Source organism: Nicotiana tabacum, chromosome 11 (assembly GCF_000715075.1).
Source record: "Nicotiana tabacum cultivar K326 chromosome 11, ASM71507v2, whole genome shotgun sequence".
Taxonomy (NCBI): domain Eukaryota; kingdom Viridiplantae; phylum Streptophyta; class Magnoliopsida; order Solanales; family Solanaceae; genus Nicotiana; species Nicotiana tabacum.
The window spans coordinates 81,795,913-81,812,376 of record NC_134090.1 but is presented as its reverse complement, the minus strand read 5'-3'; the positions used below and the strand labels follow the sequence as shown (position 1 = coordinate 81,812,376).

The 16,464-nt window shown below is 39.7% G+C and overlaps 2 protein-coding genes across 4 annotated transcripts; one reads left to right on the top strand and one right to left on the bottom strand.

The window, feature by feature from the left end:
• The first annotated feature begins 9,286 nt into the window (after positions 1-9,286).
• LOC107769695 (large ribosomal subunit protein mL101 (rPPR4)-like) lies at positions 9,287-12,541 on the top strand. Its single transcript, XM_016588930.2, has 2 exons — positions 9,287-9,697; positions 10,924-12,541. Exons 1-2 carry the CDS (start codon positions 9,461-9,463, stop codon positions 12,166-12,168), a joined length of 1,482 nt encoding a protein of 493 aa, XP_016444416.1. The 5' UTR covers positions 9,287-9,460; the 3' UTR covers positions 12,169-12,541.
• Positions 12,532-16,131, bottom strand: LOC107769696 (serine/threonine-protein kinase PCRK1-like). 3 transcript variants are annotated; one of them, XM_016588932.2, is made up of 5 exons: positions 15,932-16,131; positions 14,697-15,099; positions 14,272-14,532; positions 14,081-14,203; positions 12,532-13,252 (listed from the first exon to the last, which is right to left on the bottom strand). In XM_016588932.2, the coding sequence occupies exons 2-5, from the start codon at positions 15,078-15,080 to the stop codon at positions 12,722-12,724; spliced, it is 1,299 nt and encodes a 432-aa protein (XP_016444418.1). In that variant the 5' UTR covers positions 15,081-15,099; positions 15,932-16,131; the 3' UTR covers positions 12,532-12,721. The 3 variants fall into 3 exon arrangements, with proteins under 3 accessions (XP_016444418.1, XP_016444417.1, XP_016444419.1); XM_016588931.2 differs by having other exon boundaries at positions 15,814-16,130; XM_016588933.2 differs by lacking the exon at positions 15,932-16,131 and adding an exon at positions 15,572-15,696.
• Positions 16,132-16,464: the final 333 nt, after the last annotated feature.

The window sequence follows — 16,464 nt, the reverse complement described above, 5'->3', positions numbered from 1 at the left end:
AGTGCAGGTTGGAGAGGTTTGGTAGACTTCAGCCTCCGACTTTCAGTGGGGCAGAGGGCGAGGATGCCCAAGGTTTCTTGGACAACTGTCAGAGGATTCTTCGTACAGCGGGTATTCTAGAGACCAGCGGGGTCGCTTTCACTACTTTTCAGTTTTCTAGAGCTGCCTTCACTTGGTGGGAGGCTTATGAGAGGCGTAGGCCTGTTGGTGCAGCACCCCTTACCTAGCAGCAGTTCTCCGTTCTCTTTTTGGAGAAGTATGTGCCACAGTCTCGTAGAGAAGAGCTGCGTAGGCAGTTCGAGTGGTTGCATCAAGGAGATTTGACTATGACGCAGTATGAGATAAGGTTCTCAGAGTTAGCTCGTCATGCTATTTGGTTGCTTCCGACAGATAGAGAGAGGATCAGGAGGTTCATTGATGGCCTCACTTATTAGCTTTGTATTCTCATGACCAGGAAGAGGGTGTCTGGTGCTACTTTTGAGGAGGTTGTACATATTGCTCGTGAGATTGAGTTAGTTCGTCGCTAGGAGCGAGATGAGAGGGAGGCTAAGAGGCCTCAAGGATCTGGTAGTTATGGTGGTGCTCCTTCGACAGGTTAGTTTCAGCATAGCAGAGGCCGTCCATTTAGGCATGCTCAGCCAGCTCGCGCAGGTTATCGTGGGTCATCATCGGGTCATGGCTCTCACAGTTCTCATCAAGGCCATTCATCACTCAGTGCCCTTCCAGCTCAGAGTTCGTCATGTGCTCCATCAGTTCAGGGCTCTTCTATGATCGGTGTATCTGCTAGTCATTGCGGTGCTAGGGGTTCCCATCAGTCCCCATCTCTAGCACCCAGAAGTTGCCATGAGTGTGGAGAGATGGGTCATATGTGGAGGCAGTGTCCTCGTCGTCTTGGGGGTTCATCTCAGTAGAGGAGTCAGCCATCGGCTTTAGCGCCATTTACTTCACCACCACCCACCATCCAGCTAGGGGTAGAGGTCAGGCAGCTCGGGGTCGCCCTAGAGGAGGAGGTCGATCAGGTGGCGGTCAGGCCCATTTCTATGCACTCCCAGCTAGGACCGATGTTATTGCTTTAAACGCCGTGATCACAGGTATTGTCTCAGTTTGCCATAGAGATGCCTCTATATTATTTGATCCCGGTTCCACTTATTTTTATGTGTCATCATACTTTGCTTGTTATTTGGATACGCCTCATGAGTCTCTTGTTTCATCTATTCGTGTATCTACTCTGGTGGGCGATACTGGTCTTGTAGACCGTGTGTACTGGTCATGTGTGGTGACTATTGGGGGTTTAGAGACCCGAGTGGATCTGTTGTTATTATGTATGGTAGACTTCGATGTTATATTGGGCATGGATTGGCTATCTCCGTGTCGTGCTATTTTGGACTGTCATGCTAAGACAGTGACATTGGCTATGCTGAGTGTGCCACAGATTAAGTGGCGAGGTTCAACTGATTTGTTCCCAGTAGGGTAATTTCATTCTTGAAGGCCCAGTGTATGGTTGGGAAGGGTTTTCTTTCTTACTTAGCCTTTTTGAGGGATGTCGGTAGAGAGATTCCTAGTATTGAATCTGTTCCTGTTGTGAGAGATTTTCCCGATGTATTTCCTATAGACCTGTCGGGCATGCCATCGGACAGAGATATTGATTTTGGTATTGATCTAGTGCTGGGCACTCAGCCCATTTCTATTCCACCGTATCGTATGGCACCAGCGGAGTTGAAGGAGTAGCTTCAGGAACTCCTTGATAAGGGGTTCATTCAGCCTAGTGTGTCGCCTTGGGGTACGCATGTTCTATTTGTGAAGAAGAAGGATGGCATTATGAGGATGTGCATTAACTATAGGCAGTTGAACAAAGTAACAATCAAGAACAAGTATCCTTTGCCTCGTATCGATCATTTGTTTGACCAGCTTCAGGGAGCGAGAGTGTTCTCCAAGATTGATCTCTGTTCAGGTTATCAACAGTTGAAGATTAGGGACTCGGATATTCTTAAGACGACTTTCAGGACCCGATATGGTCATTATGAGTTCTTGGTGATGTCTTTTGGGCTGACCAATGCCCCAGCAACGTTCACACATCTGATGAACAACGTGTTTTGGCCCTATCTCGACTCGTTTATCATAGTTTTTATTAATGATATTCTGGTGTACTCGCGTAGTCAGGAGGAGCACGCAGAGCATTTGAGAGTTGTGTTGCAGAGATTGAGGGAGGAGAAGCTTTATACAAAGTTCTCCAAGTGTGAGTTTTGGCTTAGTTTAGTGGCTTTCTTGGGACACGTGGTATCTAGCAAGGGTATTCAGGTTGATCCGAAGAAGATAGAGGCGGTTCAGAGTTGGCCCAGATCGTCCTCTCACAGAGATTCGCAGCTTTCTTGGTTTAGTGGGTTATTACCGCCGGTTTGTTCAGGGATTATCATCTATCGCATTGCCCTTGGCCAAGTTAACTTAAAAGGATGCCCTATTCAGGATGTCGGACGAGTGTGAGAAGAGCTTTTAGAAGCTCAAGACTGCCTTGACCACAGCTCCAGTGTTAGTTTTGCCATCAGCTTCAAGTTTATATACCGTGTATTGTGATATTTCAAGAGTTGGTATTGGGTGTGTATTGATGCAGGAGGGTAGAGTTATTGCTTATGTTTCTCGTCATTTGAAGCCCCATGAGAAGAACTACCCTGTTCATAATTTGGAGTTGGCCGCCATTGTTCATGCGTTGAAGATTTGGAGGCATTATTTGTATGATGTGTCTTGTGAGGTGTTTACTGATCATCGTAGCCTCCAGCACTTGTTCAAGTAGAAGGATCTCAATTTGAGGCAGTGGAGATGGTTGGAGTTGCTAAAGGATTATGATATTACTATTTTGGACCATCCGGGGAAGGCCAATGTGGTGGTCGATGCCTTGAGTCGGAAGGCGGTGAGTATGAGAAGTTTGGCATGTATTCCAGTTGGGGAGAGACCTCTTGTAGTTGATGTTCAGGCCTTGGCCGGTTCGTGAGGTTGGATATTTCGGAGGCCAGTCGGGTATTGGCTTGTGTGATTTCTCGGTCTTCCTTATATGATCGCATCAGAGAGCGCCAGTATGATGATCCTCATTTGCTTGTCCTTAAGGATAGAGTTCAGCACGATGATGCCAGAGATGTGACTATTGGTGATGATGGGGTGTTGAGGATGCAAGGCTGGATATGTGTACCCAATATAGATGGGCTTCAGGAGTTGATTCTGGAGGAGGCCCATAGCTCGCGGTATTCCATTCATCCGGGTGCCGTGAAGATGTATCAGGATTTGAGATAGCATTATTGGTAGAGGATAATGAAGAAGGACATTGTGGGATTTGTAGCTCGGTGTCTCAATTGTCAGCAGGTGAAATATGAGCAACAGAGACTGGGTGGCTTGCTTCAGCATATGGATATTCCAGAGTGGAAGTGGGAGCGAATCACCATGGACTTTGTAGTTGGGCTCCCACGGACTTTGAAGAAGCTCGATGCTATTTGGGTGATTGTGGATCGGCTGACCAAGTTCACGCACTTCATTCCTGTGTGTACCTATTCGTCATAGCGGTTGGCAGAAATCTATATCCGGGAGATTGTTTGTTTGCATGGTGTCCCAGTTTCCATCATTTCAGATAGGGGCACTCAGTTTACTTCGCAGTTTTAGAGGTTTGTGCAGCGAGAGTTGGGTACTCAGGTTGAGTTGAGCACAACTTTTTACCCTCAAACGGACTGGCAGTCCGAGCGCACTATTCAGATATTGGAGGACATGTTGCGTGCTTGTATCATTGATTTCAGAGGGTCATGGGATCATTTTTTACCGCTCACAGATTTTTCTTATAACAACATTTACCAGTTGAGTGTTTAGATGGCTCCATATGAGGCTTTATATGGGAGGCAGTATAGATCTCCAGTTGGTTGGTTTGAGCCGGGTGAGGCGAGGCTATTGGGTACAAGCTTGGTGTAGGATTCTTTAGACAAGGTGAAAGTGATTCAGGAAAGGCTTCGTACAGCACAGTCGAGACAAAAGAGTTATGCTGATAGCAAGGTTCGGAATGTGTCCTACATGGTTGGTGAGAAGGTTCTGTTGAAGGTTTCACCCATGAAGGGTGTTATAAGATTTGGGAAGAAGGGTAAATTGTGTCCTCGGTTCATTGGGCCTTTTGAGGTGCTTCAGAGGATTGGGGAGGTGGCTTATAAGCTTGCTTTGCCACCTAGCTTGTCGAGTGTGCATCCGGTATTTCATGTTTTTATGCTCCGGAAGTATATTGGGGATCCGTCTCATGTCTTGGATTTCAGTACGGTTCAGTTAGATGGTAATTTGACTTATGATATGGAGCCAACAGCTATTTTGGAGCGTCAGGTTCGAAAGTTGAGATCCAAAGATATAGCATTAGTTAAAGTGCATTGGAGAGGTCGGACCGTGGAGGAGGCTACCTGGGAGACCGAGCGGGAGATGCGAAGCAGATATCCTCACCTATTTGAGGCTACAGGTATGTTTCTTGACTCGTTCGAGGACGAACGTTTGTTTAAGATGGGGATGATGTAACGATCCGGGCGGTCATTTCATGAGTTATCGCTCTGTTTCCCCCATATCTGCTTCTTATTGCCTTGTTTAGCTGTATTATGTATTATCAGGTTGGTTGACTCGGGTTCGAAGAGGTTTTGGTAAGGTGTGAGACACTTAGTCTCTTTTGGAAGCTTAGGTTGGAAAAGTCAACCAGATGTTGACTTATGTGAAAAAGGGCTCGGATGTGAATTCTGATGGTTCGGATAGCTTCGGGAGTGATTTGGGACTTAGGAGCGTGATCGAAATGTGTTTTCGAGGTGCGGAGTATATTTAGGCTTGAATTGGCGAAATTTGGAATTTTGACATTTTCTGATTGGTAGGTGATATTTCGATATAGGGGTCGGAATGGAATTCCGAGAGTTACAGTAGATCTGTTGTGTCATTTGGGAGGTGTGTGCAAAATTTCAAGTCATTCAGACGTGGTTTGATAAACGTTTTGATCGAAAGCGGAATTTGGAAGATTTTGGAATTCTTAGGCTTGAATCCGATGCAAATTTGGTGTTTTGATATTGTTTTGAGCGTTCCGAAGGTTGGAACAAGTTTGGATGATGTTATGGGATATGTTGGTGTGTTTGGTTGAGGTCCCAAGGGCCTCGGGTGAGTTTCAGGTGGTTAAACGGATCATTTCAAGTTGAGAAAGATTGCAGAAAAATCTGTTGTTGATGTTGCAGACAATTGTGCTTCGCATTCTCGAGTGGACCCTTGCGTTCGCGAAGGGTTAGGATGAGAGGTTGGAGGTTTGGCCTTCGCATTCGCGAGGGAGGTTCTGCAATCGCGAAGGGTTGGGGTCATTGAGCTACGCGTTCACGAGGTTGATGTCGCGTCCATGAAGGTTTGAGTTGCTGAGGCATCACGTACGTGAGGGGTCGTCGCGTTCGCGTAAGAGGATTTCTGGTCAACTTAAGTTTGTGCTTCGCGAATGCGAGGCTTTGACCGCGTTCGCAAAGAAGGATTTGAAATAGCTGGGCAGAATGATTTAAAAGGCCAATTCCGTGATTTTGGGTCTAAGTTCCTCCATTTTTGGGCGATTTTGAAGCTTTTTGAAGGGGATTGAAGAGGGAATCAAGAGGGAATACTTGGAGGTAAGATTTATGGACTTAATACTCAATCCTAATATGATTTCTACCTAATTAATCATGGAATTTGTAGAATTTAAGCCTAAATATTGAACAACTAGGGCTTGTAATTGAAGACCTAGAATTTGGGATTTGAGGGGTCGTTTTTGGTTGGATTTTGGTGCTTTTGATATGAATGAACTCGGGGAGTGCGACGGAGTCTATTGATGCAAATTTTATCGGATTCGGAGATGTGGGCCCGGGGGTCGGGTTTGGCCAATTTCAGAATTTGTGTTGTAATTTTATTTCTTTCGAGTGGGCTTTGTTCTCATAGCATATTTTAATGGTTGTATACTGATTTTGGTTAGATTTGGAGCATTCGGAGGCCAATTCGAGAGGCAAAGGTGTCGAGGGCTAGAGTTTGGGCCGGATAGAGGTGAGTAATGATAGTAAATATTGTCTTGAGGGTATGAAACCCCGGATTTCACATCAGTGTGCTATATTGAAGTGACGCACACGCTAGATGACGAGCGTGGAGTCGTACACTGTTGGGGATTGTGACTTAGTCAATCCCGAAAGACTGTTTTACTGCGTATTTGATTGAAAACTATTTTCTATCATCATGTTTTTGGCTGAATTCCATGTTGGGCCTCGTGCCAACTGTTTTGGACCCTTAGGGGATTTTTACTACTATTCCTCACTGTTTGACTTTATACTCGTACTCAGTCATGCTAAATTCTACTATTTTTATAACTCAGCCATGTTTACTCTGTTTTGACATCTTAAATGATATTTTGAGCTGAGCATCATGTTTTACTGTGTCCGAGTGGCTTTTAGAGATTTCTGACTGAGTAGGACCGAGGGCTTGTGTTGTGAGGTTATTATGGGATCGTGCTGCGCGCCGTAGCGGTATTGAGCCGATTCATGATTATGAGGCCGAGGGTCTGAGTTGTACGCCACAAGGTGGCTTGATATGAGGTCGAGAACCTATTGATTATGCCACGAGATGTCTTGATATTGCGTTTGGGCCGTAAGGGGCCCCTCCCGGAGTCTGTACACCCCCAGTGAGCGCGGGTACCTAGTGTGATATGTGATATAGCCCGTTGGGCTGATGTTGTTCCATGTTATTGCCCGAGGGGCTGATTCTGTTGATATTGTGCCTATGGGCTGTTTTATGTGTTTATCTTTTCTCGCTGTTTTTCATTCACTTGTTCAACTGTTAAAAGATGTTTTAAAGCGGTTTTTACGGAACTGAGGTGTTTTCACAAGTGTTCCCTGTTCTATTGCATTGTATTGATTTTATACTGCCTCTTTGTAGCATTTGTTGTGTTTTACGTGTTTTCTTATCGCTCAGCTGCCTTTACTTTTATTACTCACTGAGTTGGCGTACTCGCATTACTCCCTACACCCTGTGTGCAGATACAGGAGCCTCGAGTCCTGCTAGCGAGGGTTGACTGCTTCCTGCAGGCTATTTTGGAGTTCACTAGGTAGCTGCTCGGCATTCACAGCCCAGTGTTTCTCCCTCCTATCTTTATTTTTCCCTTGTACTGGATTCTGTAATAGATTGTGTAGACCTTTTCCATACTCTTAGACTTATGTTAGATGCTCATGACTGGTGACACCTCGATGTCGGGCTGTGTTTATTTCCATAAATGTTCTATCTCACGTTTATTTTGGGATTTATAGTATGTTAATGACTTAAATTGAATTATTATATCTGTTTTAAATGGATTGGGGAGTTGTGTCGGCTAGCCTTGTTTCACGATAGGCGCCATCACGATTGGGTCTGGGTTAGGGTCGCGTTCAATCCACCAAATAATTTGATTGTATAAGACCTAGGTGATTAACCAACCATGTGGAATTTCAACTCTTCTAATAGAATAATTAATTTCATTTTGGTAATAAACTTCAATTAATTATTGGGGTCTATTTTTTTTATGAAATGTAAAACTTATGTTTCAAATTTTGAGCTATTTGGAGTAAATTTGAGTATTAAATTATGCATTGGATTATTTAAATTCGAAAAATAAGATGAATTTTTAAGAAAATTTGTTCGTATCAAATTCAGCTATAAATGCCCGAAGGTCAATCTCATAGCCCGTTTGGCCAAGCTGCAAAAATCAGCTTATTTTGAGAAGTGTTTTTTTTTCAAAAGTGCTTTTCTGAAAAGTACTTTTGGTGAGAAGCAGTTTGTGTTTGGCTAATTAGTTTGAAAAGCACTTCTGAGCAGCAATTAGTGTTTGGTCAAGCTTTAAAAAACTGCTTCTAAGTGTATTTTTCTCAAAAGTGTTTCTCATAAAAAGTGCTTTTGGAGAGAAACTACTTTTTCTGCTTCTCCAAAACTGTTTCTGCTTCTCCTCAAAAGCACTTTTTTTTTTACTTTCAAAAGCTTGGCCAAACACCTTAATTTTTGGCCAAAAGTGCTTTTGGCCAAGAAAAATACTTTTGGCCAAAAAGAAGCTTAGCCAAACAGGCTATCATTCATGTATGTGAACTCCCAACTTTCGATAAAATTTGCGATTTTTTATACATTCTTTTACAACCTCAGTCTGGCATATCTTAATGTTGTTCCTAATTGACTAGATTTACAAAAGTTTATGAACGTAGGCTATTGCTTATATAGGGTCCAAAAATAGGCTATCTGTGCACTTGTGATAATGGGGCAAGTGTCGGGGGCGACTCGACATAATATGGGGCCTAAGGTGAAAATAGAAGTGAGGCCTTAAATAATTTTGATAGTTTTTTTACTCTTATAATTTATCGAAATCTAAAGAAGTTATAATCAACTCTAATTAATGTCATTGTCCAACCAATTTATTTAATCTCTCATGTGTTATCATGTCGAACTTTATTGATTTAGTTTTGAAAAACTTTTTCAAGCGAAGCAACTAATATAGAAATTGTAAACGGTAATTGAATTAACACTTTTTACCTGATTGAGTTTCCCAATTAGAGTATTTTTGTACTTATACAGTTTTTCTTAGCACTTTTTATTTTAAATATAAGTAGAAAAAATAATAATGTAGCAACTACAATATTTCATGAGTCATTCAATGTTAAGAATAAATTTTAATAGTTACTTATCAAAGTAGAATGAAAAATGTCCATAAAGGCACTCAAAGAATTAAGAAAAATTATTCTAAACTAACATTGAGAGAAGATGGATTCAAGTTGGGACGAACTAAATAATTTAAAAATTGTATCAATAATGCATAATTATTAAATATTATATATTATTTATAAATTTTGGGGCCCTAAGTATTTTGGGGTCTAAGGCCATTGTCTTAGTGGCCTTAGGAAATAGCAAGCGTTTGTCAAGTCATTAAAACATAGCCACTATTTTGCTGCAACAGAGACCGGTCCAGCATAATATACTGGAGTTTGGTGCACCTGTGTATGAACTTTCAGCATATTATGCTGGACCAGTATACTTTGCTGACTCCAATATAATATACTGGAGTTTCATCAAAGTATACTGGAACTCCAGTATATTTATACTGGAGTTTGGAGTTCCAGTATACTTTGTTGGAACTCCAGTATATTATACTGGAATTTCAGTATATTATGCTGGAGTATTTTCCGGATTTAGAATAGTGTATTCGTTCAGATTAATCTTTATATGAAAAATGGCTAAATTTCGATGATTTTTAAAACTGTAACAATTTTTTAATCTGGCTATTTTTGAATTTTTCCCTCCCAGAATAGTGGACTTGGCCCAGCTCTATCTAAGGATTGCATTATCAGAAGCCCATTCCCATTTTCACAATCTCCCTTCTTCGTCCTCAGCTTGCCTAGGGCTTTTCCAGTTGACTGAAACCTGAAATTAAAACCCCAATCACAGTAGGAAACCATCAGAAATGGCGTCATTTATTCAGAAGTTCTCGTTGAAAACGAAGAACATTGGGAAAAGGGCTACAAAGAAGTACTTAGAAGATGCACTTTACAAGAATCTGTTCAAGGAAGGAGGCGAAGAGAACCACGTTAGGAAAAATCTGAATCAATTCTTGAAATCCCACAAAAGTGCTTACAAATGGGAAGTTGGAAAATCCCTCAAAGTCTTACGCCAACGCAAGCTTTACACCCCAGCACTCAAGGTCTCTGATTTTCCAACATTCTGTACCTTTGACCCTAAACCCCTCTTCGTATTTTAATAAATTTCCATTATTTATTTTTGGAATTGTTAGCCTTAAACTGTAAGAACCTTCCATAAATTTCCGTGATATGACCTGAATATAGTTCTTACTACTTTTCATTTTAGAATGTTTTTGCATTGCGTTTTTTATCTTCCATTGTTTGACCTGAAAATAAATCTGAGTTTTGAATTTGATTCTTAGTGAAAGAGGTCATCGCATATCTTAAAACCTAACCCTATTAGCATTTCTATGAGATTGTAGTATTTGGCCTTAAAACATTTGAGTGTTAATATGAAAGACCATTACCTTCAACTTCATGGTCTTTGATTATCGAAATTGTGAACTTTAAACCCTAAACCCTAAACTATGATTTTAGCTTTATCGTTGATGCATATTCTAGCTTTAGATGAATCTTGGCTGTTAATCCTTGCATTCTTCCACTCATGTTGAACTACTTGTATTGCAAAGATAGTTCTCCCTGATGTGGTTTTCGACTAGTTTATTTTCCTTTTTACTTAATTCCTATGTTATATTTTGGTGGCAGCTTGTATCAAATAGTGAAAATAACTGCTTAAGGGATTATACCTTGATCCAATACACATATTATAAACCACTATCTAAGAAACCCAAAAAGGGGTTCATTTTCTCTTAGATCTTATTACGGCAGCACAAAATTTGAAGTGGAATGGTTATGTATAACATCCTTAGGACTAGGGATGGAAAACGGGTGGGTCTGGTCGGATATGGCGCGGGTCGAAAACAGGTAATGCAAAATGGATAAAATATCTGACCCGACCCATATTTAATACGGATAGAAAATGGGTTAACCAGCACATAATATGAATATTCGTATTATCCATGACTTCTTGAATATAATCACTTTTGGGAGGATTTCTAGTCTCCCAAATTTGAGGAACCCTCACTTTGAGCCTTTGCAAATGTAAAAGTTAAACCTATTGGTTATCCATTTTTAAGTGGTTGGATCTTATCCATATCTGACCCATTTTTAAAAAAATTATTATCCAACCCATTTTTAGTAGATGGTAATATGGATGGATAATTATATTTTTATCCATTTTGCCACCACTACTTAGCACTATCAGATGTGAATTGTAAGCAAGCAGTAGTGTTTTATGGTTCCTTGATATTTTATAGCAAAATGAAATGTTTAAGTTTGCTTTATGCAGTTATCAGAAACAATGGAAAAAAGGGGCATGAACAAGACTATTAGTGATCAAGCTATACATCTGGATCTTGTTGCCAAGAGTAAAGGGATTGAAGCAGCGGAGACTTATTTTTCGAATCTCCCAGAGGCATCGAAAAATCTTGTCACCTATTCTGCTCTTCTGAATTGCTACTGCAAGGAATTAATGACTGAAAAAGCTGAGGCGCTGATAGAGAAAATGAAAGAACTTAACTTAGGTTTAAGCTCCATGCCTTATAACAGCTTGATGACTCTTTACACAAAAACTGGGCATCCAGAAAAAATTCCAGCCATTATTCAAGAAATGAAGGCCTATGATGTAATGCCAGATTCTTACACCTACAACGTTTGGATGAGGGCTCTTTCTTCTATGAATGATATTTCTGGGGTCGAGAGGGTTATTGATGAAATGAAGAGAGATGGTCGTGTAGCTGATGATTGGACTACATATAGCAATTTGGCATCAATTTATGCAGATGCTGGCTTAACCGATAAAGCAGTGAAGGCACTCAAGGAACTGGAGAAGAAAAATGCATGCCGCAATGTTACTGCATACCAGTTTCTGATCACATTGTATGGTCGTGTTGGAAATTTGTTGGAAGTATATCGTGTATGGCATTCTTTGAGGCTTGCTTTTCCCAGAACGGCAAACATAAGCTATCTTAACATGATTCAAGTTTTGGTTAACTTGAATGACTTACCGGGTGCTGAGAAATGCTTCAAGGAATGGGAGTCTGGATGCCCAACTTATGACATACGTGTAGCAAATGTTCTTATAGGAGCTTACACTAAACAAGGCTCTTTGGAGAAAGCTGAAAAGCTCAAGGAATGGGCCCGAAGGAGTGGAGCTAAGCCTAATGCTAAGACATGGGAGATTTTCGGGGATTATTATCTGCAAAATGGTGATATCAAATCAGCAGTTGATTGTGTTGACAAGGCAATTTCAACTGGTAGAGGTGATGGTGGCAAGTGGGTTCCATCATCTGCTATCGTTAGAAAATTCATGAGTCATTTTGAACAAAATAAAGATGTCGATGGTGCAGAACATTTTACTGAAATTTTGAAGAAGGCTAAGGATGAGTTGGGGGTTGACATATTTGAATCTTTGATAAGAACTTATGTAGCTTCTGGAAAAACAAGTCCTATCATGCGTCGCCGGATTAAAATGGAGAATATAGAGCTGAGCGAAGAAGGTAAAAGATTATTGGACTCCATCTCTGTGGAGTGAGATCATTTGTTAGGTAATTGACATGCCTTGAGCTTTCACAAACTGAAATTGAGATCTGAGTTTTCAGCATATTGTTGCGAGATTTTGAGCTACCCATTTTATTCCAAATAGATCTCTTTGGACAGTGTGTGCTTGAATTTGTCGAAATAAGCGTAAATTGAAACACAGCCTTCCGCAGAAGCTGTGTTTTATATTTTCCTTGGTTAAATTGTAGACTTTTCAGCTATTTATAGATCCACATGCACGTTTATTTTGAATTACATGATTATTTTGTTTTTGGATCTAGTGTTGATAATGGATATTGCACTAGATTAACGGATTGTACCTGGCAACATTTTTGTACAAGTGTAGCGAAAGAGAATATTGATCACTAACATTTTCATCTTGTGTTAATCATGTATACTTGGTCTTTCCAGTTTTGGTATTTAGTCTGTTCAACAAAACTTTCCTTCTAGTTGGCAGCTCTAGCAAAACATGAAATATCTTTACAATCAAAAGTGGGACTGCCTCATTGACGTGGTAGGCAGATTCAATTTAGTTTCATTTCTGCCACTCAATTGGTACTGACAAGCTTAGGCCTCCACAATTTCCATACCAGCAACTTGTTTTCTTTAGGAATATGTTCTACCAACCTTCTGCTTGCACTTAGACACCTTACTCTGAATTTCTCATCCTCGACTCTCGGGGTGGTTGTACTTTCTTCTATTGGGATTTCTGGACTTTTTGCTTCAGTTGCCTCCACGAGCCGATTCACCATCTCCAAAACCTCACTCATTTTAGGACGATTTCTGGGGTGTTTAGTTAAACACCTATTCGCTATGGCAGCTAACTTCTGTGCAGATTTAAGGGAATAGTTCCCATCTAGTCGAGGATCCAATATTTGTTCAAACTTCTTCAGGTCTGAAAGATGGGGTCTCACCCATTCCAGAAGTTTCTGCTCATTTTTAGGTTTATTTCTGTCCAATGGACGCCTGCCGGTAATGAGTTCATATAGAAACACCCCATAGCTCCATACATCGCTCTTGGATGTTAGGCGCCCAGTCTGTATATATTCTGGAGCAGCATATCCAACAGTTCCCACCACCTTGCATTCATCATTAATGTATTGGTCTAAGTGTGTTAATTTCACATAATTATGGCATTTTAAAAGCAAAATATAACATGTTTGGAGATAATGCATGATCCTATAATCTATCCTTAATAGACTACGACAATCCAAATCGTTATATTTGAATATGAGATTACTTTCAATATACTTAGTTAACTAAAGCTTTATTATTTAATAGGTGTAGTAGTTTCACACTGCGACTTTGGTCTAATGGTTAGAGCAGCATTCCGAACTGTGCACCACTAGCCCTCAGTGACTTCTCTCGATTTTTGAAAAAGAAAAATATTAATAATAATAGTAGTAGTATTTTCATAATTGGGGGCCCCATATTTCAGTAATAGTTACTAATTGCAGGAATTTGATGTATGGTATTTGTTACACAAATAGTCGGCCAGATTCAATGCTTATTTTTTCGAACGATATACATAGATTATAACATGACAATACACAATTATACATATATTATTTATGAATCATATATAAATTATTCATCCACTAACTATTTTTAGTTTAAGAGATTAAGTGAATGGCTATTTGGGTTAATTCTTTTTATATATATATATAAAAAAATATATTGAATTAAGATAGAAATTATAGAAAAAAAGGCATCATATTAATATTTGGCTTTAGGCCACAAAATATGTTGAGCCGCCTCTGCCTAGGAATAGTTACTTTTATAAATTTTGAGGTGAAATATCACACCGAATGTTGGTGAAATAGACCCCCAATTCAAGTGGTGCGGAACCAAACACCTGAATTACTTTATGTAAAAATATATAATTCAATGGAGCTATTTGAGCATACCGCAGTTGAGACATGGCTTAATCCATCAGAAGGGCCTAATCTTGCCAAACCAAAATCTGAAAGCTTTGCATTCCATTTCTCATCCAATAGAATGTTTGATGATTTGAAATCTCTAAAGATAATCTGCATTAAATTAATAACACATAAGCATAACTATGAACAGTATTCTGCAAATATATAGAATGAACTACCTGAAACTCCATTCCCTCGTGAAGATAGGCCAAGCCTGTAGCAGCATCGCGAGCGATACTTAATCTAGTCTCCCATGGCAAAGGTGACATAAAACGACTCATTAGATGATCTTGTACGCTCCTGTTGGGCAAGAATTCATACACCAAGAGGCGCTGTATTCCTCTCTCGTCATCCTGTGCGCAATACCCTATGAGCTTGACAAGATTCGGATGCTCAACGACACCTAGAACATTCACTTCTGTCACCCATTCCTTATGCCCCTAAAACACAAGCCAAACTCAATTTCAGAAAAAACATGTCATACCATCTTTTCACAACTCCACTGACTACAGTTGATGATCATAAAATCTTTGTAACTAGTTAGTTCTTTTGCTATGATCAAATCAATAAAGTCTATTATGAGGACACTAAGAACAGAACTAGCCTGCAATCCTCTCTGGCTGAGTTGCTTAACGGCAATATCAGTCCTCTTATCTTTGGTATCACGTAAAACACCCCTGTATACACCTCCAAACCCGCCTTCTCCGATCATGAGGGATCGGCTAAAGTTCCTGGTGGCGGTCTTCAACTCGTCAACTGTGAAGACCCTAAGGTTGCAGGGCCTTTTATGAGACGACAAGCACGAAAACGAGAGCCTAGGACAGGACTCGGTGCTAATATCGGATGCAGACGACTGGCCTGAAGTAGTGAATCCTTTAAACTCAGGATCAGTTGAAACAGAGGCACAAGACTGGCCTGATGTAGACTTTGTAGTCTTGTTGTTGTGATCATCATTCTTATCTGAATTTGAGAACTGGAAACACTTCATAGCCCTTTAAAACACCTACCTGCATTATATCACAATCAAATCAAAAAAATATATGCAATTCTTTTTTGTTATATTATTAACTTTTAAAAGAAACAATTAATTATCATTGTGCTGATTAGCTTCAGCTATACCTACAAGTCTATTACTTCTCTTAGTTAGCCTTTGAAAACAATAACAGCAATAGAGATTGGATATTTAAAAATAAAAAATAAAATTCACAAATTTCAATGACTAACACAGCCTAGACAATTTTAGTAGTCTGGAAATCGAGAAAAAACATGGAGTTAGAGAAACAGATATGCAGTTTTTATAAGTACTAATTAAATAGTGTATTGAGAGCTCTAGAGTTCTTCAATTTTCCATAATCCCATCAAAGGAAGCTTTATTTCTTGAATTATCACATTATCTATATACTAACCATAAAATGGATTTTTGAAATAAATAAAAGAATTTCAAAAAGCGGAACATAAAGAAGAAAAAGGCAAAGTAACCTTTGATTTTTTTTTCCAACAATGCCCATCATATTGATGGAGGAGTCATCTTTGATTAAAATCAATAGTTGATCAAGAATAAAAACATGCTGAAACAAGAAATCGCACGAAAAAAGTGTGTTTATTATGAAAATCAGGAGGGGACAGAAAACTCGCATTTAAAAAAAAAAAAACTATTTCCATGAATAAAATGGTAGATGATCATGAAAAATTTCATAATTAGAAGAGGAGGTATATGTTACCTTAAGGGAAAATGGAGAATGATTGGGCAAGAAAGAAAGTAGAACTAAAATTCAAAAAAGCCCTAATTAACCAAGAAGTGGTTTTAAAGAAGAAGAAAAGAAAGGAAATGAAGAATACAAGTAAGGAACGAGCATCCCATGATCTAAGGAAGTCAATGCTTGGCAGTTGGATTTCAGCTCACCAACTTAAAACCTTAGAGGAAATTTAAAAATTAACATTTGTATAAATAATGAAGGATAAAAATAGAGGGAGGGTTTGGTTTTATTATTGAGAAATTAAAAAGAATGATTCCGGGGAGAGGCAATGAGAATGAGCGGTCACATTCTCATTCATTAGACAATCATGTTTTCAATTATTTTATTTAGACTAAAAGGTAGAGTTGGAGCTTGGATACGTTCCAAGGAGTACACCGTTTGCATCATCTCCACCAAACTTTTGAACTCTCATGTCTATTTGGCACTTGCTTAATGTGCCAAGGTCCCACTTGGGTATCTTTTCTATTTCTCTTTTTTCCTTTTCTTTTTTTATTTTCCTTCTAGAACTTAAGGCTGGCCTCTTTTCAAATATATCCCATTTTTTTACTACTTTGGAAATTTTCGTTTTTCCCTTACGACTAGGCAGGGGTGTTCACGGTTCGGTGAAAAATCGAT

Coding starts and splice junctions, on each gene's coding strand:
- LOC107769696 (XM_016588932.2), bottom strand. CDS start 15,080: ATGAAGTGTTTCCAGTTCTCAAATTCAGATAAGAATGATGATCACAAC. Junction 14,533..14,696: donor TCAGCCAGAGAGGATTGCAG/GCTAGTTCTGTT, acceptor CTTGTGTTTTAG/GGGCATAAGGAATGGGTGAC. Junction 13,253..14,080: donor TAAGCCATGTCTCAACTGCG/GTATGCTCAAAT, acceptor GATGAATGCAAG/GTGGTGGGAACTGTTGGATA.
- LOC107769695 (XM_016588930.2), top strand. CDS start 9,461: ATGGCGTCATTTATTCAGAAGTTCTCGTTGAAAACGAAGAACATTGGG. Junction 9,698..10,923: donor TTTACACCCCAGCACTCAAG/GTCTCTGATTTT, acceptor TGCTTTATGCAG/TTATCAGAAACAATGGAAAA.